This window comes from Homarus americanus, unplaced genomic scaffold (genome assembly GCF_018991925.1).
Source record: "Homarus americanus isolate GMGI-L3 unplaced genomic scaffold, GMGI_Hamer_2.0 scaffold57980, whole genome shotgun sequence".
In the NCBI taxonomy this organism is placed as follows: domain Eukaryota; kingdom Metazoa; phylum Arthropoda; class Malacostraca; order Decapoda; family Nephropidae; genus Homarus; species Homarus americanus.
Genome location: NW_024716703.1, coordinates 2,368,651 through 2,389,894, shown reverse-complemented (window position 1 = coordinate 2,389,894; position 21,244 = coordinate 2,368,651). Strand labels below are relative to the sequence as shown.

Sequence of the window (21,244 nt, the reverse complement as noted above, 5' to 3'; positions counted from 1 at the left end):
TTTTATGGAGTGGAAGTCGTATTCCTCCAACTCCTTGTGTTTCTTTGATCGCGGCGCCAGTGTCAATCTTATATCTGCTGGAGAATATAAGGACCTCTTTAGTCGGTCTTCAGGAGGTTTATCTCATGGCACTGGCTGCGGGGGGGGGAGGTGCTCTCACCACGATCGTCAACCAGGCTTTTATAAATCTGCGTCATGTTGGTCTGTATACCCCGAACAGTGTGGTGTAACGGGGGAGCTTGTGGAGAGAGTTTATCATCGCCTCGCTTAAATGGTCAACTAAATTAACCTGGGTGAGTCTAGGACGCCATTCATTCCTCAGCTAGCTCAAGAATGGAGTTTTTGTGAGGTTAGGTTAGGATAGGTTAGATCTTCCAGTAACCTTGAGTGTCAGTGCATAAAATTGATACAATCATCACAACCCTCCACCGACACATCCTCCACAACCCTCCACCGACACATCTTCCACAACCCTCCACCGACACATCCCTAACAACCCTCCATCGACACCCCCCCACAACCCTCCTCCAACACATTCTTCACAACCCTCCTCCAACACATCCTTCACAACCCTCCACCGACACATCCTCCACCGACACATCCTTCACAACCCTCCGCCGACACATCCTTCACAACCCTCCACCGACACATCCTCCACCGACACATCCTTCACAACCCTCCACCGACACATCCTTCACAACCCTCCACCGACACATCCTCCACAACCCTCCACCGACACATCCCTCAACCCTCCACCGACACATCCTTCACAACCCTCCACCACATCCTCACAACCTCCACCGACACATCCTCCACCGACACCTCCACCGACACATCCTTCCTCCACCGACACATCCTCCACAACCCTCCACCGACACATCCTCCACAACCCTCCACCGACACATCCTCCACTGACACATCCTCCACCGACACATCCTTCACAACCCCCACCGACACATCCTCCACAACCCTCCACCGACACATCCTCACAACCCTCCACCGACACCTCCCCACAACCCTCCTCCAACACATCCTTCACAACCCTCCACCGACACCTCCCCACAACCCTCCTCCAACACATCTATCACAACCCTCCTGCGACATATCCCTCACAACCCTCCAGCGACACATCCTCCACCGATACCTCCCCCCACAACCCTCTTCCGAATCATCCTTCACAACCCTCCACCACCACATCTTCCACAACCCTCCCGCGACACATCCCTCACAACCCTCCATTGACACATCCTCCACCGACACCTCCCCCCACAACCCTCTTCCGACACATCCTTCACAGCCCTCCTACTCAGGTATTGTCCTTCACCAGTTGATACAGACACAGGACAGGTAAAAAAAATACTTCACCACACAGAGTCCTCCACCGCCACCCCGTCCTGTGGACCGTCAGTGACACGAGACTAAGCGTGTTAACCTTGGTTGTTATCCCCGTGGAAATATCACGTGTGGATGCCCGGTTGCGACAAGAGCAATCCAGGCTGGTCTATCAAACCTACAGTAAATGGTTAATCAATTCACGCTTACAGAGTTCTCCTGCACGACACCCGTCTACAGTAACCGTGATCGACACGAGACTAAGTGTGTTAACCTAGGTTTGTATTCCCCGGGGAAAAATCATGTGTGGAAGCCTGGTTGCGACAAAAGCTGGCCTATTGCACCTACATGTAAGTGGTTAATCAAGTCACGCTTACCAGTTCTCCTTGCCGCGACAACCGTCTACAGTGACTGTCAGTGACGGGAGACTATGTGTGGTAACCCAAGAGTACCTTTTTTTTGTTGTTATTCCCCATGGAAAAAAGTTCTTGTGCGGAAGCCTGGTTGCAACAAGATCAATCCAGGCTGGCAGTAAATTTATCACTTGAAGAATTAAGGCTCTTAAGTCATACCCATAGTAGAGCAATCACATGTGTCCCCAAGTAGAAAATTCCCTCCTTCAGAAGATTAATTTTATTACAGCGTGAACGTGAGTGATTCATAAATCCATACAAATTGTAAATCATTGTATGGAAGCTTGACAAATAAATGTAAGTGCAATTATCTACTCGTATCTGTGATCCTATCTTATTATTACTAAAGGTGATGACTGATTGGTTATGACAAAGTATAACCAATAACTTAGATGGATGTTGGAAATTAATGGAACTCATTAAATCATCATTTATCAAGTATAAATCATGGAATGTCGAGTGGTGGAGTGAATTTCTACATAGATACACCATAATCTCCTGCAAGTAACCAGTGTGAAGGTATCGAACTCGACGGTAAGAAATATAAAAAACACAATATATTATAATCTTTATATAATATAATCCACACTTAGACCACCACGATGAAAAACCATGACACCGTCAACTGAGGACGAAACAATGGTGCAATTTTTTTAACCAAATATTAAAACCAGGAATTAGCAGAGTTTTTAAGATGATCCTTGAATCAGAGTGTTTAAAAATTCTGCAATTGAGATTCAGAGCAAATTCTGAATCTAAAGGATTTAAAAAAATTCTAACAAGTTTCTAAAGTCCTCCCGGTACATTTACTGGGCAACAATAAAGACAGGTATGGTGGTACTGGTGGGACGGTGTTGAGTATGTGTAGGCGTGTAAGGCAACATGACCCCATCACCAGAAAGCTCCGAGAATGAAGACAAATTCCGAGAAGTACGGAGACAGAGGAGAGAGATGAACACTCGTCGGCTTGTCGTAAAAATCCAACTGGATCACAGCAGACTCGAGACAAACAAAGCCGGACACACCTCTTTTGTCTTGCCCTGTGAGTGGCCCTACGAGACTGTTAGCGTCCACACCCACTAGAATCCCAAGGTGAATGTTCTTCGTAAGTGAAGAAGCACGAATGTACAATATCTAACGGAGTCAAGCGAGTGTACAATACAACATTTCCCACTACTCACGATATATGATTGAAACTGCTTTTTTTAAATAAAGATTCTACCCTCAAGTCTTGGGGTTGGCGACTACGACCTTCCACGACAAACGGCTATTTTTACTAATTATCCCAAATCTTGTATCTCCTACCCTCTGTTTTACCCATTATCCTCTTATCCCTAATTTATACTAGCAATCTATCTCATTTTTCTTATTCTATAAATGTTCGGTAATTTCTCTCGTTGCTTTAGCTTATCCTAGTACTTCTCCATTTGTTTTCCATCAATATAACTTTTCTTTTGTATTCTCAGGCAGCACCACATTCTGAAGGCCTGACACCTCCTGGAGTCTCCTGGAAGTGTCCACACAGCTGATAAATAATCATTCTCTAGTACACGAAATGTTCCACTTGTTTAAATTCCCTGTTGCCGATCATAATTATTATACGGTCATTCATCTTTAATTCGTAAACAGCCATAAATTTAGTCTTTCCTGCATCAATTCTCAGCTCAGAGTCCTCGCCTTCCTCCACTAACCAACAAATCAGTTTCTGTAATGTAACTCCACAATCTACAATAAGAGCAGAATCATATACACACACAATATTGGACACTCCTTTACCATTAAAACTTTGATTCTTTCATCACTTCTACATCTTCAAACAACATACCCAACACAACGTCCTCGCTAACATCCGAGGCACACAACTCCCCCACCTTCTGCTTCACAATAACACCAACACATCTCTCATACTTTTCACTGCCTGGATATTAGAGGCGACATTCTTCTCCACTAACGCTTCACTTAATCCCATAACGTCCCACTGCAACCTTTACATACATCTTCCTGGAAACGTCTGCATACTTGCCCGCCCACCTGCATATAATGTCCTCCACAGATCAAGGCTCCATTTTCGTGTTTATAAACCCGTTCATGCAAAATAGTTCCTCGTATCTTAAATTCGTTGATTTTAGCTGAAAAAACTACAACACCTAATAATATTCCTCGTAACCGGAGATGTAAGAATAATGTCAAAATTATAATGAGACTAAATTATCAAAACACGTTCAACTAACACCAGCAAAGAATAAGCTACAGAAGCGTCTGGAAAAGGTTTTGTAGCATATTTCCGAGACCTAATTGGCGCCATGTGAAGGTATCTTGTGAAGGTCGAGCCACAGAGTAATTAGGAGACCATTTTTTTTTTTACACCTCCAGTTACCAAGAACATTCAATGATGAGAAAACGGAATAAGAAAAACGAGACCAAACGAGAAAGAGAAGAAAATAGAAAAACACAGCAGAAGGAAAATGTAAAATACGAAATATTAGACTAACGAAGAAGAAAAAAGAAACAAAAGAAAGTGGTAGAAGAGAAGAAAAAGTCGAAGAAGCAGTGAGAGAGAGAGAGAGAGAGAGAGAGAGAGAGAGAGCAATCGAAGCAAAGGTCAAAGCAGAAGAAGACAATGATGATACGGACGATAATGACCCCGGCCATAAAGATAATGAAGAAGAATAACAGTTGGTGTGTATATCACCGCTACCACGTTCCTCCTCCTCTCTAATTTGGTGTAATCTGAAAGGCAAATTACACGTCTTGAAGAATGTGAGGGGAATTATGTGTTTGTGAGAACTCTTTTAAACCGCCTACTCACCCCCCTCCCTCCTTCTCACCTCTCCTCCATCCTTCCCATCACCCCTCCATTTCCGCTCCTCCTAAGCACCATTCCCTCTACTCAATACACTTTTCTCGCTTCCCCTCCACTACCCCTCCCTATAATCCCAACAGCAGCTCTATAGCCCCAATAGCAGCTCTATAGTACCAACAGCAGCTCTATAGTACCAACAGCAGCTCTATAGTACCAACAGCAGCTCTATAGTACCAACAGCAGCTCTATAATACCAACAGCAGCTCTATAATACCAACAGCAGCTCTATAGACCCAACAGCAGCTCTATAATACTAGACTGACAGCATCACCGCCAATTAATACACGTGCAATGAGACAGCCTGCTGAATCCCCTGGGCAGGTGTGTTCCCCGAAAGGTGCATTCCTAGAGTGCCCCCCTCGGGGCAGGCGTGTTCTTCCCCCTCCCCCGGGCAGGCGTGTCCCCCCCGGGCAGGTGTGTTCCTCCTGCAGGCGTGTTCCCCCTGGCAGGCGTGTACCCCCGGGTAGGTGTGTTCCCTCGGGTAGGTGTGTTCCCCCCTGGCAGGCGTGTTCCCCCGGGTAGGTGTGTTCCCCCGGGTAGGTGTGTTCCCCCAGACAGTCCCCAGTACCGTATATATTAACATTAATATCATTTCAACACTACAGTACATCTCTCTCTCTCTCTCTCTCTCTCTCTCTCTCTCCACATGATTAACACCTGCCAACAACTGCCTCGGGAAATTTACAACCTAGATGCGGGATTAATTGCTAACAGCCCTAATTTACAACCTGTGCTCGCGATTTAGACTTAACATTCCTAATTTACAACCAGAACTTACAATTTACAACTGGCATTCCTTATTTACAACCAATGCTTTCTAAAAACAATAATTATTTACGAAGAATTCCCTTGATTTACAACCACTGCTTTCTACAACCATTCCTGATGTAAACTAACTTCAAATGGCGTTAAACGCGCTTCATATGGCTTTAAGGATGATGGACCTAATTTACAACCTGTATTTACTCCCAATATTCCTGATTTACAAACAAGCAGCAGAAGTCGATACAAAGAGAAGCATTAACAAATGAAAGACCTGATTTACAACCCATAACTCTTCATTTACAGCCTACGCCCGTAATTTACAGCCCGCACTCTTCATTTCCAACCATGATCATTGATTTCCAACCCATACGTCTATTTCCATCCCACAATCCTGATTTACAACCAACATTCTTCATTTACAACCCACACATTTACGACTCATAACCTTTATTCGCAGCCCACACTCCCCGTTCGCAGCCCACACTCTTCATTTACAACCCGCAATTCCTTATATGTAACCCACACTATTCTTATAAAACTCATTTGCAACCCACACTTCTCATTTACAACTCGCACTATGCATATATAACTCATTTATAACCCGCACTCACAATCCATATCACTCACCTCTGAAAACATGTCTAAATCACCAGCAGAATCTTTCCTCTTGGCTACTAACACGTTAACTGGGGAACGACCTAATTACCTACAACTTTTTAATCCCCGTTATTATACAGGGTAGCGCGAATGAGGCACACTTTTGTTTCTCTGTGGTTTAATTGGTGTTTACCTGGTGCTTACCTGGCCACAGTTTGTAAAGAGAAAAGCATTGAGGAAAGGAGGTCTAAGAGGGACAAACACTCACTCTGGACCACGTAGCAACAGGCAACAGACTCCCAGAAACACGTCTTAACAGGCAATAAACTCCCAGAAGCACATCCTTACATGCAACAGACTTTCTCGAGCAAGGAGCATCTTGCCATAGACTTTAAAACGCTTCGTAAACCAACACACAATATCATCATCACCCACTACACAACAACAACACCTAGCAACAACTGCTCCCCACCACCCTTCATCTCCTCACATACGAGTCAATAAGACAACACATCTATAGGGAGGGCAAGTGTCAATACCACCTCCTCTCACCGCCTAGCAACACACCACGGACGTCATCCCTCAGTAATGAACCAGGGCGTGTATGTGGGGGTACTACAGGGCCCTCCAGGTTCACTTAATTACACGCACCTAGGCTGTTAGTTATGGGATGTTTGTATGGACAGGGGAAAATATGTCTGTCTGTCTGTCTGTCTGTCTGTCTGTCTATCTCCTCATACCGTAAAACTAATATTTGTTTGACGCTAATTCACCGTGTGTGCAAATCTTTCACACGCACACACAGTATATGAGCCAACTAATCAAATCCTGTGCTGAAAAAATATACATTACCTATCAAAGGTGTTAATTACTAACCCAGTAATGCGCTAGAAATTATGACAACGTTGCATACGACACACCTGCTTATATAAAGGTTAACTAAATACTCTCTCCAATCTGCATACACAAGTGACTGAGCATACTACATCACTCGCTTCAAGATAAACAACAACCCACATAATTTAACCATCGTTCTCAAGGGGTTAAACCATCGCTCTCAAGGGGTTAAACCATCGCTCTCAAGGGGTTAAACCATTGCTCAGAAGGGGTTAACCATCGCTCTCAGGGCTTAAACCATCGCTCTCATGGGGTTAAACCATCGCTCTCAAGGGGTTAAACCATTGCTCAGAAGGGGTTAAACCATCGCTCTCAAGGGCTTAAACCATCGCTCTCATGGGGTTAAACCATCGTTCTCATGGGGTTAAGCCATCGTTCTCATGGGGTTAAACCATCGTTCCCAAAAGGTTACACAATTGTCCTCAAAGGCTGATACACACCTGGTGCTTCAAGTCACAACAACAGTATTAACAGTAAAACAAAAACCTGCTCACGTAAAGATACACCTTTAATATCTTTCCTCTCACCTGTTCTGGCCCTCAACAGTTGGCCTCAACAGTGCCTGGCCTCAACAGTCGTCTCCCTGTCCTGGCCCTCAACAGTCGTCTCCTGTCCTGGCCCCTCAAGTCGTCTCCCCTGGCCTGGCCCTCAACAGTCGTCTCCCCTGGCCTGGCCCTCAACAGTCGTCTCTGTCCTGGGTCGTCTCCTGTCCCGGCCCTCAGCAGTCGTCTCCTGTCCTGGCCCTCAACAGTCGTCTCCTGTCCCGGCCTCAACAGTCTCCCCTGTGCCCTGGGTCCTAGCCTCAACAGTCTCTCCCCTGTCGGCCCTCAACAGTCGTCTCCTGTCCCTGGCCCTCAACAGTCGTCTCCTCTCAACAGTCGCCTGTCCCAGCCCCTCAACAGTTGTCTCCTGTGGCCCTCAACAGTCGTCAGTCGTCCCTGTCCTGCCCTCACAGTCAGCTCCTCCCCTCAACAGTCGTCTCCTGGCCCGGCCCTCAACAGTCTGTCTCCAGTGGTCCCGGCCCCCAACAGTCGTCTCCCCTGTCCTGGCCCTCAACAGTCGTCTCCTGTCCTGGCCCTCAACAGTCGTCTCCCCTGTCCTGGCCCTCAACAGTCGTCTCCTGTCCCGGCCCTCAACAGTCGTCTCTGTCCGTCTCCCCTGTCCTGGCCCTCAACAGTCGTCTCCCTGTCCCGGCCCTCAACAGTCGTCTCCTGTCCTGGCCCCTCAACAGTCGTCTCCCCTGTCCTGGCCCTCAACAGTCGTCTCCCCTGGCCCGGCCCTCAACAGTCGTCTCCCCTGTCCCAGCCCTCAACAGTCGTCTCCCTGTCCCGGCCCTCAACAGTCGTCTCCCCTGTCCCGGCCCCCAACAGTCGTCTCCCTGTCCTGGCCCCCAACAGTCGTCTCCTCTGGCCCGGCCCTCAACAGTCGTCTCCCTGTCCCGGCCCCCAACAGTCGTCTCTGTCCCGGCCCTCAACAGTCGTCTCCTGTCCCGGCCCCCAACAGTCGTCTCCTCTGGCCCGGCCTCAACAGTCGTCTCCCTTCCCGGCCCTCAACAGTTCCCTCCAACACTCCCCCTCGTCCCTGCCCGGCCCTCAACAGTCGTCTCCTCTGGCCCGGCCCCAACAGTCGTCTCTCTGGCCCGGCCCCCAACAGTCGTCTCCTGGCCCGGCCCCCAACACCCTCAAACGTCTCCACAACAATAAACACGACGCCATCCTCCAGAAGGTGAACACAAAACAAGTTGGTGCAATGTGAGTAAATAACCTCCCAGCCGGTGTTAACGAAATACTGTATGTGCTGAAGGCTGGAACACATAAGTAACCAAGGTGTGTTGTAGCTGGTAGTGAGGTGGTGGGAGGATGTTGTAGCTGGTAGAGGTGGTGGTGGTGGTGGTGGTGGTGGTGGTGGTGGTGGTAGGAGGGGTGTTGTAGCAGGTAGTGGTGGTAGGAGGTGTGTTGTTGGTAGGTGTAGAAGGTGTGTTGTACCTGGTAGTGGTAGAAGGTGTGTTGTAAGTGGTGGTGGTGGTGGTGGTAGGAGGGGTGTTGTAGCTGGTAGTGGTGGTGGTGTGTGGTGGTGGTGGGGAAGCAGTGGTAGCTGGTAGTGGTAGGTAGTGGTGGTGGTGGTGGTGGGAGGGTGTTGTAGTGGTAGTAGCTGGTGGTGGTGGTGGTGGTGGTGGGAGGTGTTGTGGCTGGGTGGTAGGAGGGTGTTGTAGCTGGTAATAGTGTGGAGTGGGTGTTGTAGCTGGTAGTAGTGGTGGGAGGGTGTTGTAGCTGGTAGAGGTGGTGGTGGTGGTGGTGGTGGTAGGGAAGGTGTGTTGTAGCTGGTAGTGGTGGTGGTAGAGGTGGTGGTGGTGGTGGTGGTGGTGGTGGTAGGAGGGATGTTGTAGCTGGTAGTGGTAGTGGTGGTGGTGGTGGTGGTGGTGGTGGGAGGGGTGTTGTAGCTGGTAGTGGTGGTGGTGAGGTGGTGGTGGTGGAGGGATGTTGTAGCTGGTAGTGGTGGTGGTAGAGGTGGTGGTGGTAGGAGGGTGGCTGGTAGTGGTGGTGGTAGAGGTGGTAGTGGTGGTGGTAAGAGGGATGTTGTAGCTGATAGAGGTGGTAGTAGTGGTGGTGGTGGTGGTGGTAGTAGGAAGGTGTGTTGTAGCTGGTAGTGGTGGTGGTAGAGGTGGTGGTAGAGGTGGTGGTGGCGGTGGTGGTGGTAGGAAGGTGTGTTGTAGCTGGTAGTGGTAATGACTCTTGCTCGCCCCTACCTGTTAGGTAGTAGGCAGTTACCAAACAGGGAGGTACTACCGCCTGGGAAGATAATGGAAGCGCAATGTATTGTCTAATGGTAGACCCTGCTGCCATATGGCATCACGATAATTGTGACCAAGTCCCAGTTCGCTCATCTGACTTTCTCCCTCATTTACACACAGTTTTTGTATTTCTTTATTATTATTATTATCAACACAGTATGATTATTATTACTATTATTAATTTACCATTTTCTTTTCTTTTTTTTTCTTTTATTATAAATAATATTTACGATGAATTCTTAACATTATTATTATTACATTTTCGCCCCCCAAGTGGGTCAGTGACCTGTGCCCAGGTGGGCTAATCCTCGTACAAAAAAATAAAAAATATATACAAAATAAAATACATATATATCATTGAGGTGAGGTGAGAGTAGCTGTTGTCACTCACATCAAAGTAACTAGCACCTGTGTAAGGACCCGCATTACACCTTTGTTTAGGCCACGCAGCGAGGAGGGATGGTGGTGTTAACGGAGGGAGGAGGGATGGTGACGTTAATGGAGCGAGGAGGGATGGTGGTGTTAACGGAGGGAGGAGGGATGGTGACGTTAATGGAGCGAGGAGGGATGGTGGTGTTAACGGAGGGAGGAGGGATGGTGGTGATAACGGAGGAGGAGGGAGTGATAACGGAGGGAGGAGGGATGGAGACATTAACGGAGGGAGGAGGGATGGTGACGACATTAACGGAGGAGGAGGGATGGTTAACGGAGGGAGGAGGGATGGTGGTTAACGGAGGGAGGAGGGATGTGTTAACGGAGGGAGTAACGGATAGGGAGGAGGATGGTGTAACGGAGGGAGGAGGAGGATGGTGACATTAACGGAGGGGAGGAGGGATGGTGATGTTAACGGAAGGAGGAGGGATGGTGGTGATAACGGAGAGAGGAGGATGGTGGTGATAACGGAGGAGGAGGGATGGTGGTGTTAACGGAGGGAGGAGGGATGGTGGTGATAACGGAGGGAGGAGGGATGGTGACGTTAATGGAGGGAGGAGGGATGGTGGTGTTAACGGAGGGGAGGAGGATGGTGGTGATAACGGAGGAAGAGGGATGGTGGTGTTAACGGAGGGAGGAGGGAGGAGGGATGGTGGTGATAACGGAGGGAGGAGGGATGGTGACGTTAATGGAGGGAGGAGGGATGGTGGTGATAACGGAGGGAGGAGGGATGGTGGTGTTAACGGAGGGAGGAGGGATGGTCGTGGCGTTGCCCACTTGCCAAAAATTCGCCCAAAATATACACGCTCCAGATAATCTTGAATAAATAAAAACGAAAATAAAAAATGTTTTGTACACCGAATCTAAGAAACAATAATCACCATCGGGTCTTTCCTCTCACTAACGCTCAGAGGCATCGAGTGTTACGTTCACTCTACATTAGGCTCGGGTCAGACTGGCATCGTTTTACAGTTCAGAGTAAACAATTATGAAAAATAATTTGTAAAGGGAATTTTTTTATCTGTGTGTTGGTTAGATGAAGGATCTGTTCCCTCGGTGGCAGTGTGTTCCCTCGGTGGCAGTGTGTTCCCACGGTGGTAGCGTCAGTTCCCACGGTGGTAACGTCTGTAACCCACTGGGAGTGGGATACTGGGCGTGGGGTACTGGGCGTGGCGTACTGAGTGTGGGGTATAGGGCGTGGGGTACTGGGAGTAAGGTTCTGGGCACAGTTCATACATCTTGGAGGATTTACAGTAAACATCGTTTGTGAAGAGCGTGAGACGTGAGGCATGGCTCGGGTAGGTTCGCCCCCGCGCTAATTCTGATGGCAGCAGTGTCTGGTATTGCCAATCTGACTATTCTGGGATAGAAATGAGTACTGGTGAAGTGGTTCTCAAAGCCACCAACCACCTTCAATAACGAGCGACGACTCCCTTGTGTGGAAAAAATGTCGAGATATATATATATATATATATATGTGTGTGTGTGTGTGTGTGTTAAATAAATAATAATAATTAACGGTTTACTGAAAGAGCATGGGAGCCGGAAGGCTGAAAATATACAGTTACATAATTGGGGAATGGGTCACTTGATTGACAAATAATATACAAGTAACATAAGTGATACAAATATGATATATAATAACTAGGTGGGGAGAAGGTTTATACTGCAGGACATTTCAACATGGTGACAGTGCAAAAAGGTAAGATTGACTGGGAGTGAATACACTGGTTGATTACGAATTGTTGATAAATTTTACAATTGTTGGGACTGGGCTGTTTTTATAGCGATCAGTTCGTACTCGTATGGGCTGGATGCGGTTGTGGTGTCGAACAGCAATTCGCGGACGAGGGATCTTGGGTGGAAATAGGAGCCGGTGTCGAAGATGGTGTAGAAGCTTCTCACTAAATTTGCAGATGAAATCGTGGTGATGGTTAGAGAGAGCCGAGAGGGTCAGTATTGAGCGCTTCTTGATATGTGGAATAGGAAGGGGAGAGAAAAATCTTACATGCCCTCCTTTTGCACTTTTTCAGATGTTTACGTTGTGTGGTATTTAGGGAGGATGACCAGGCAGTGGAAGCATAGGTGAGCTTGGGAAGTATGAATGTTGAGTAAACATTGAGGAGCTCGGGTGCAGGAACTCCGAGGGACCTGAATCGGCGGAGGAGGTGGAGACGAAAACTGGATGATTTGACAACTTTACTGACGTGTGTTTTCCAATTTAGCTTATCTCTACTTCTATAGTGACGCCGAGGACCTTGGTGTAGTCCACAACCTGGAGTGTGTTGAGGCCCAAAGTAATAGAGGGAGGTAGGAGGACGTCGGAGGAGAGGTTGATGTGCATAACCATGGTCTTGGTATGGTTGATGGTGACATGGTAGTTCGTGGCCCAATTTTGGAGACTGTTCAATAAATCCTGGATGGGGGTGTAGTCGGGAGCAGAGTTGTTGACACTGATCCCAATGGTGGAGTCGTCGACATATTTCCAGCGAGCAGAGGTTTCTCTTAGGGCATCATTGATAAGCATAAGAAAGCAGAGCGGTTCCATCTTGGTGCCTTGGGGGATGCCACAGGGTGGGTGACTGAAAAGTGGAGACGGCCTCTCGGAAGCGTACAGCTTGGCGTCGGTCACTAAGGAAGTCTGTAAGCCATGGTATAAGACTTCTCCGAAACCCGAGGTCGATAGCTTTGTTGATTAAATTGTGGTCGACTCGGTCAAATACCTTGGTGAAGTCAATGAAGGCGACAGCCACAGACGTCTTTCGTTTTTCCAGATGGCGGTATATGTAGTCGAAAAAGCTGCTAAGACAGTGAGTGGTGGAGGAAGTTTTCATATCCCTAAATTGCTGAGGATCTATGGCGTCTGCAATATCAGCATAAGCCCAGTCAAACACGAAACTTGCGCAGATTAAGTTGGGTATTGGGGTGATGGCAATGGGTCGTAGCTCATTTAAGGATTGTGGGCTGGTTGCCTTGGGCACTGGTGACACATACAAGGTCTTCCAGTCAGCTGGGCATCTTGCTTGGCTGAGGGAAGCATTGGTGATGGAGCAGAGATATTTGGCTAATAACGGGAGAGCTCCTTGTAGAGTTTCATTAAGTCAATGGGGTGGTGGAGCGCTTTATCTTCAGTTTGTCCAGACGTTTTGCTACTTCAAATTCGTCTACTAGGTCATTGGGAAAGGGGGCTGGTAGGTAAGCACGGAGATTGGTTGTGTCAAGCCAGGGGAGCGTCTGGCATATAGTTGCGAAATGGTTGATTGATTGATTGCTCAGCTGCGTCACCATTAGTGAGATGGCTACGGAAGGGGAGGGGGTGTGTCTTATTGTTTAGTCCACAGAGTTATTTAAGCTTACCATACCATTGACTGATGTTGGTCTGCTTCAGGTGTTGCAACTTGGTTGGGTAGTGAGACTTCTTTGCAGTGCGCATTAAGCGGATGACTTGGTTGCGAAGTGACCTGTAGCGGCTATGGTCATTGAGATAAAAGGCGCTGTCTCTCTGCTGTATAAGTCTTTTGATCCGAGGTGTGATCCAGGTCAAGTCATCTGGGTGTGATCTGACGGACTTCTCGGGGAAGAAGTGGTGGTGAGCTTCCATGGTGGTGTTGGTATAATGTATCCATTTGGTGTCCACGTCATCCACACTAAGTACTTCCGTCCAGGGATGGTGAACTAGCCACTGTCCGAAGAGACGCACTGCAGTCAGTAATCGGACTGTATGTCTTTATGTAAGGTCTCTGTACTTTGCTGGTAGTGGGAACTGGAGACCAGAACACTGATAAGTATGTGCTGCACCCAATACGAGGCATTGGTTGAGGTGTTGGTACTGGTCCGTTAAGTCAGTTAAGATAAGGTCAAGGGTATTTTGACCGTATGTGGGGAAGTTCAGAACTTGTGATTATAACAGCTGGTCCTGGATATCTGTGGTGTCAATTTCGTATAATACCCGCATAGTAAACTAGCTTGGCACATGGGTACCTTGCTCTAAGGTGGTCTGAGGTGGTAATGACGTGATTGATAAGAGTGTGTCTGGTGGGTGAGCGAGGTGGATGGTATGCCACACAGTTTATGATAGAAGCAGTGTGGCGCGGTGTGCAGGTGGCAGAACACGTACCCATAATGCCTCCACATCAGTTTCACCCTGTGTGTGTGTGTGTGTTTCACTGGGTTAGTGCGATGTTTAATTGTTAGGTGTACACATTCAAAAGTTGTAGAAGTGACTAGTGTGGAGGGCGAGCTGTGTGGTGTGGAGGGCAAGCTATGCGACGCAGTGGAGGGCGAGTTGTGTGGTGTGGAGGGCGAGCTATACGACGCAGTGGAGGGCGAGCTGTGTGGTGTGGAGGGCGAGCTATGCGACGCAGTGGAGGAGCAGTTGTGTGGTGTGAAGACCCAAGCTATCTACGCAGTGGAGGGCGAGCTATCTTGAAACAGTGGAGAGAGCTGTGTGGTGTGGAGGGCGAGCTATCACGACGCAGTGGAGGGAAGCTATCGTGACGCAGTGGAGCTGTGTGGTGTGGAGGGCAGGCTGTGGTGTGGAGGGCAGGCTACGATGCAGTAGAGGGCGAGCTGTGTGGTGTGGAGGCGGGAGTTATACGATGCAGTGGAGGGTAACTGGCTGTACCGTTAACTGTGATCCTAAGTGGTGGTGGCGAGTCGCGTGTACTTATTTGTTCAACTCCATACCCACAGATTCTTCTTTGAATCTCCATCTCCTTCAAGCTTATCTCCCTTCTTCAATCTTCCTGTCGCGCACACTTGCACACTGCACACACACACACACACACACACACACACACGCACACACACACACACACACACACACACACACACACACACACTTCCCTCTAGTGGTCGTCACTAAAGTAGATGGCAATAATAAAGCTGTTAAAATGTAAACAACATTCTTCCCTTGTCCGGGCGGCTGCTGGCCAAGCGGCGCCCTCCCGGTGTCACTCTGCACACCAGCACTTTAACACACACTAACACAAACACCACGCATTCACATTTACGTAAAAATATTTCCGTTTGTTGAATAATAAAATAAGGTGCTTATTTTTTAGCGCTAAACAACAATATATTAGACGAAGCTCCGTCACACCTGGCCACGCTTCACGCCCGCACAAAGGAAGTGGGAGTCGCAACATTTCAGTGTGGAGCATTCTGGGCATAGTCTACGACCGAGAGCACAGCGTCCCTCACACCACTATACCAGTTCACGCCACAGTATTGAGTCCCCTAAAACAAGATATACGAATTACAATTGTCACGTTGGTCACACAGGCGAGTCGCAAGAATCAATAAGTGATAGTACAGTACTGGCAGTATAACCTCATCCTTAACAACTTCGCAAACACCCAACTATAGGTCACAAAATATCCTGACAAAAAGGGGAAGATTTAGCAAACGTCCCTAAACTGGTTGGATCCGCGAAGCCGTGGCCACGTCGCTAACGCCATGGGTTAACTTAAATATTTCAGGCTCGAGGGTTTGAGCGGGTATTTTGTTCACTGTACCTTGCTTACCTTCACACAGAAGCAGTAGAGTGTGTGTATCCCCTGCTACTGACGACTACCTAATGTTGGGACGTTGCTTATCGTGCACCAGCATTGCAACTTAGCCAACGTTGCCCCACATCTGTCGCTGTTATCAGAGAACAATACATGTCAGACTTGACGCTCCAGCGACACATACGTGCCAGTGGCCGCGATACACGTCGACACCGGTGACCCGAAAGGAATGAAACTAGACGGCACTTTATTCAGCTGCTGACTCGTGCCCCCTTGACTGACTGGCCACCTGACCTTCAAAATTCAGCAACAATGGGTTGTGTCAAGGTCATAAACCTACAGGAAATTTTTGCATGTTTATACCATCTATTAGTATATTATACTGTAGTGTTATTGGACAGGAGAAACACCAGAGGTGAAATTCGTTAGTTTGGCGGTGAGTGACTGACTAACTGTGGTGTCCGGGCGGTCGGGTTGCCATTTTTGTTGTTCCATTCCCCTCTCCGGATCAACTTCTTTCTTTCGACGATTCTAAAAATAAGAACTCACTACTGTCACCCAGATACATATATTATTACTCCCGCACGTCACGCCAACACGAAAGTTATTTAGAACTAAAACGTAGAAGAAAAGCAGCACTGTTACGCGATCAATCCAAAACCACTCGACACATTGTGTGACTTGTATATATAAAATACTGTACCTCTCCTTCCCAGTCTCTTCCCTTTACTCACCTGACTCAGGGTGATGCTCAAGGGGGGGACAACACTAACCTGAAAAGAAAAAAAATAAGATAAGTGACCAGGTCCAACAGTGTTACCAACTCACACCCATCTGAGAGAAGGTTGCGCTATATCACGTTATGTACTACGACCAGAGTTTGTAGAGGATTGGGTGTATGTAGCGAGGGGTGGGGAACTTACTTAAGAGTCGGAGTATTGTCGTCCCCGCACCCTCCTGTTGACTTTGTTTATAATTAATGATATGCAGATGTTGACAAGTCATTTGTGATAGAACATCTGGTGCTGAAGGGGTGGAAACAATGGCGTGATGGTACAGAGAAGCGTGTCACACACACACACACACACACACACACACACACACACACACACACACACACACGAAATAGAAAATACTTTTTTAAATCACAATACTGGCTAGAGAAACCTAACACTCCAGTCAACACTTAAATCTAAAAAAGTCTTCAGCCAGAAGAGAGAGAGAGAGAGAGAGAGAGAGAGAGAGAGAGAGAGAGATGGGATTATTGAATTGACAATCTTTAAAGGTGTTCTATGAAATTGGTTTGGAATTGTTTTACGTCCTAATTGGGAAGGTATATGTTCTGACCTCACTAGGGGAAAGGTCACGGCAGGGTTAGCTCCGGAGGGATAATTATCAGATATGGCCAGTGCTATGTGCGGTCTTGGGTATGAGAGTTTGTTGACCAAACTGGAGTGGTCTATTGAAGAATTGGCGAGGGCCAAGTTAGAAATTGAGAGGGTCACGTTGGAGAACCTGAAATTAAGGAAAGAGCTGGCGAAGTTAAAAGGAGAGGCTGGACGAGTAAAGCCAGTGTCTGACGAAAACTCAAGTGAGTGGAAAGTTGTCAGTAGTGGGAAGACAAAGCTGGTGGTGAAGAAGCACACCAAAGATACGACAACAACGACAACAACAGCTAAGTGTACCAACCCGTTCAGTCCTTTGATAGACGAATTGGACGTTAGTACAGTCAAGGACAGGGATGACAAGGAAGGTATAAAAACTTTAATTGTTGGTGACTCACAGGTAAGGTACATGGACAGGGCCTTTTGTGGTAAAAACAAAAATATGATGAGGGTGTGTTTGCCAGGAGCTGGGGTGCGGGATATAATTGACAGGATGGACAATATCTTGTCTGGTAATGGGAACAAACCCATAATCTGCCTCAGTGCAGGAGGCAATGATATTGGTCAGTGTAGGAGTGAGGAGCTTCTTGATAAGTTCAAGGCAGCCATAGAACGTATTAGGACTAAGGGAGGGATCCCTATCATATGCGGTGTCCTGCCTAGAAGGAGAGTTGGCAGTGAATGGTTGTCAAGGGCAGTTGGTGTCAACGACCGTCTTGACAGACATTGCAAGTCAATATCAGTCCCATTCATTGACAACTGGGACAACTTCTATGGCAGAAGGGACCTTTATGCTAGGGATGGGGTGCACCTGTCTAGGGATGGAGTAGCAACCCTGACTGGGGCTCTAGAGGGGGCAGTTCAAAAGATATCGAAGTCTTTAAACTGCTAAGAGAACATATGGGCACGGGGGTGGAGGAGACTGCAGTGGGAGCTGGTAAACAAAGTGAAAGACTACAGGGAAATAGTGTTAGGAATGATGACAAAACTAAATTAGACAGGGAGTTTAAAACTAAACGCGGTAAGGGGAGGACTCAGAACACGACTAACTTAAATGTATACTACGCGAACAGTAGAAGTATGAGAAAAAAAATGGATGATATTAGGGCCTTGGTATGTACCGAAAAAATCGATATAATTGCATTCACTGAAACATGGATCAACCTAGACACACGTGAGTTACCAGTCGAATACCAAATTGCGGGTTACAAACTGTTCCATACCGATAGGCAGACCAGGAAAGGAGGCGGAGTAGCAATCTATGTTAGGGATAATCTGAAGTGTGAAATAAATAAGGAAATAAAAACTGAGAGGAATACAGAAACAATTTGGATAGAATTAAGCGACGGTCGGGAAAAATTAATCACAGGAGTAATATATAGACCCCCCAATCTTGATAGCATCAATGAGCGACTTATCTGGGATGAAATGCGCAGGGCTTCCATACACAACAAAGTCTGTATAGTAGGCGACTTTAACCTTGGCCAAATAGATTGGACTGACCTTACGGGTAACTCAGAATCAGAGGATTTTCTCGAGACGATCCAGGACCGTTTCCTAAGTCAACATATAACCGAACCCACACGGGGTAATAATATACTGGACTTAGTTCTGTCGAACAGAGAAAACCTAATTAGCAATGTCGAGGTAGGGAACGAACAGAGAAAACCTAATTAGCAATGTCGAGGTAGGGAACGAACTTGCAAACAGCGATCACAAAGAAATTCGATTCCAGTTAGATTTTCAGGGCAGGCGTAAGGAAAATTCCACTAAAGTACCAGATTTCAGAAGGGCAAACTTTGACAGTTTAAAGAGGCAGCTGAGAGAGGGATGTAAACGGCGTGAACCTGACAGATGACACCGACCTGATAACGAGATCTGAAAGTTGCGGGGTTCCCACGACAATTTTAAATAGTGGAGACACTTAATGCACAAAGGCAGAACATACCATACAAAAACTCAGATCAGACAACAATGACCCTAAATGGATAAATAATTATTTAAAGAACATCATTGGCCAAAGGAAGGCTATAGGTAGAAGGATAAATCGTGGCGAAATTCACCTCCGGGACTATTATAGGGTATTGGCGAGTAGGGTTAAAACCGAGATAAGGAAAGCAAAGAGGAATAATGAAGTAAGGATAGCAAGGGAGGCAAAGACAAACCCCAAAGGATTCTACCAAATGTATCAAACTAAAACCGAAAGATTGAACTGTCTGAGGTCAGACTCCGGCGAGCTCCACTGATAGCAGCGGAGAAATGAGCAATAATTTGAATAAATATTTTCAACAGTTTACCACCACCGAAAATTTAAACATGATACCCGAGGCACCGACTCTATTCCAGAAATAGTGAAGAAACAAATTAAAAGTGAGATAGTAGTGACTAGTAACGATGTTAGTAAAAGCAAATAGACAAACTAAAGCCCTAATAAGTCACCTGGTCCCGATGAGATATTTGCCAGAGTATTAAAGGAATGTAAGGAAGAGCTTAATATGCCCTTAGCAAAGTTGTTTAACATGTCATTAAAAACAAGTGCAGTACCTGAATCCTGGAGGATAGCGAATGTAATACCGATTTTCAAGAAGGGGGATAGATCACTATCCTCTAACTACCGCCCAATTAGTCTAACATCAATAGTAGGCAAATTACTGGAAGCAATCATTTCAAACTCTATTCGAAATCACCTGGAGAAGCACCGATTGATCAATGATTCCCAGCATGGCTTCACAAGTGGCCGTTCTTGCCTAACTAATCTATTAACATTCTTTTCATCAGTTTTTCAGATACGATTGAACCCGAGGGCACAATTATGATGTGGTATATCTCGACTTTAGCAAAAGCCTTGACAGAGTCCCCGAAAGACTAATTAGAAGGTAGAAGCACATGGCATCAAAGGTAATATCCTTAAATGGATTAGGGCGTGGTTATAGGTCAGGAAACAGCGAGTGAACATTAACGGCACTAAGTCCCATTGGAGCAACGTCACAAGTGGAGTTCCCCAAGGCTCAGTACTTGGACCATTATTATTTAATATATACATAAACGACATAGATATCGGCATTGACAGCAACATAAGTAAATTTGCTGATGACACTAAAATAGGACGTGTTATCAAATCGACGAGGACTCGGCAAAACTACAGGAAGATCTAAACAAATTTTTCGAATGGTCTGAAAAATGGCAGATGAAATTCAACGTCGACAAATGTAAGAAATTACTCAGTATAGGAGATGTAAACAGGAAACCAGATACCAGATGAACAACGATGCCATAGAAATCCGACTGCGAGAGATTTAGGAGTAATGATAAGTAGGAACCTTAAGCCAAGTAAACAATGTGTTTTTTGCTCGTAACAAGGCTAATAAAGTACTTGGGTTCATACAAAAGAGTGTTAGTTACAAGACTAGCGAGGTCATCCTAAAACTGTATCTTGCTCTTGTGAGACCACACCTGGATTACGCAGTTCAGTTCTGGTCACCGTATTACAGAATGGATATAGAATCCTTGGAAAAAATTCAGAGGAGAATGACAAGACTAATCTCGGGCATTAGGAACCTTGAGTATAGAGACAGGTTAAAGCATCTTAATTTGCACTCCCTTGAGAGACGTAGAACGAGGGGCGACCTGATAGAGGTGTATAAGTGGAAGGCAGGGCTAAACAAAGGGGACATTACAAAGGTACTGAAACTATCCAACCACGAGCGAACTCGTAACAATGGTTTTAAATTAGACAAATTTAGATTTAGGCGTGAAATAGGTAAACACTGGTTTGGAAACAGAGTAGTGGATGAATGGAACAAGTTACCAAATATCATCATTAACTTGAATACGGTGAATTGCTTCAAACATAGGTTGGATGCTCATATGAGCAATAGGGGTTGGGTGTAAACGGGACTGCCCAGTATGGGCCAATAGGCCCGCTGCAGTTTCCTCCATTCTTATGTTCTTATGTAAGAGAGGAATCAATAGTAGGTTTACAGTTAATGTCAGTCAGCTTACATTGCACACTGATAAAGAGAGAAGGCCTGTCTCTCGTGTGTGTGTGTGTGTGTGTGTTACTTAGTATTACAATCCTAACTTTAGTACCCCGTAAGAGCACCAGTGATGTAGATTCACCAACACTCATCCGGCACAGTTACTATAAGCCTATATCACTGCAGGGCGAAGGGGAGGGTTGGATGGAGTTACGTTCATTGTTTATGTTAGGAATACTACGAACAGTGACTTAAGTAACAGTAGCAAGAGATACACAAATC

General features: G+C 46.5%; 2 protein-coding genes across 2 annotated transcripts in view; one reads left to right on the top strand and one right to left on the bottom strand.

The window, feature by feature from the left end:
- LOC121858228 (WSCD family member AAEL009094-like) overlaps positions 1-21,244 on the bottom strand; it is a 196,125-nt gene that overhangs the window by 45,435 nt on the left and 129,446 nt on the right. The gene's annotated exons all lie outside the window — the stretch shown is intronic.
- Positions 2,628-8,622, top strand: LOC121858464 (histone-lysine N-methyltransferase 2D-like). The gene is made up of 2 exons (XM_042354909.1): positions 2,628-2,675; positions 7,414-8,622. The coding sequence occupies exons 1-2, from the start codon at positions 2,628-2,630 to the stop codon at positions 8,620-8,622; spliced, it is 1,257 nt and encodes a 418-aa protein (XP_042210843.1).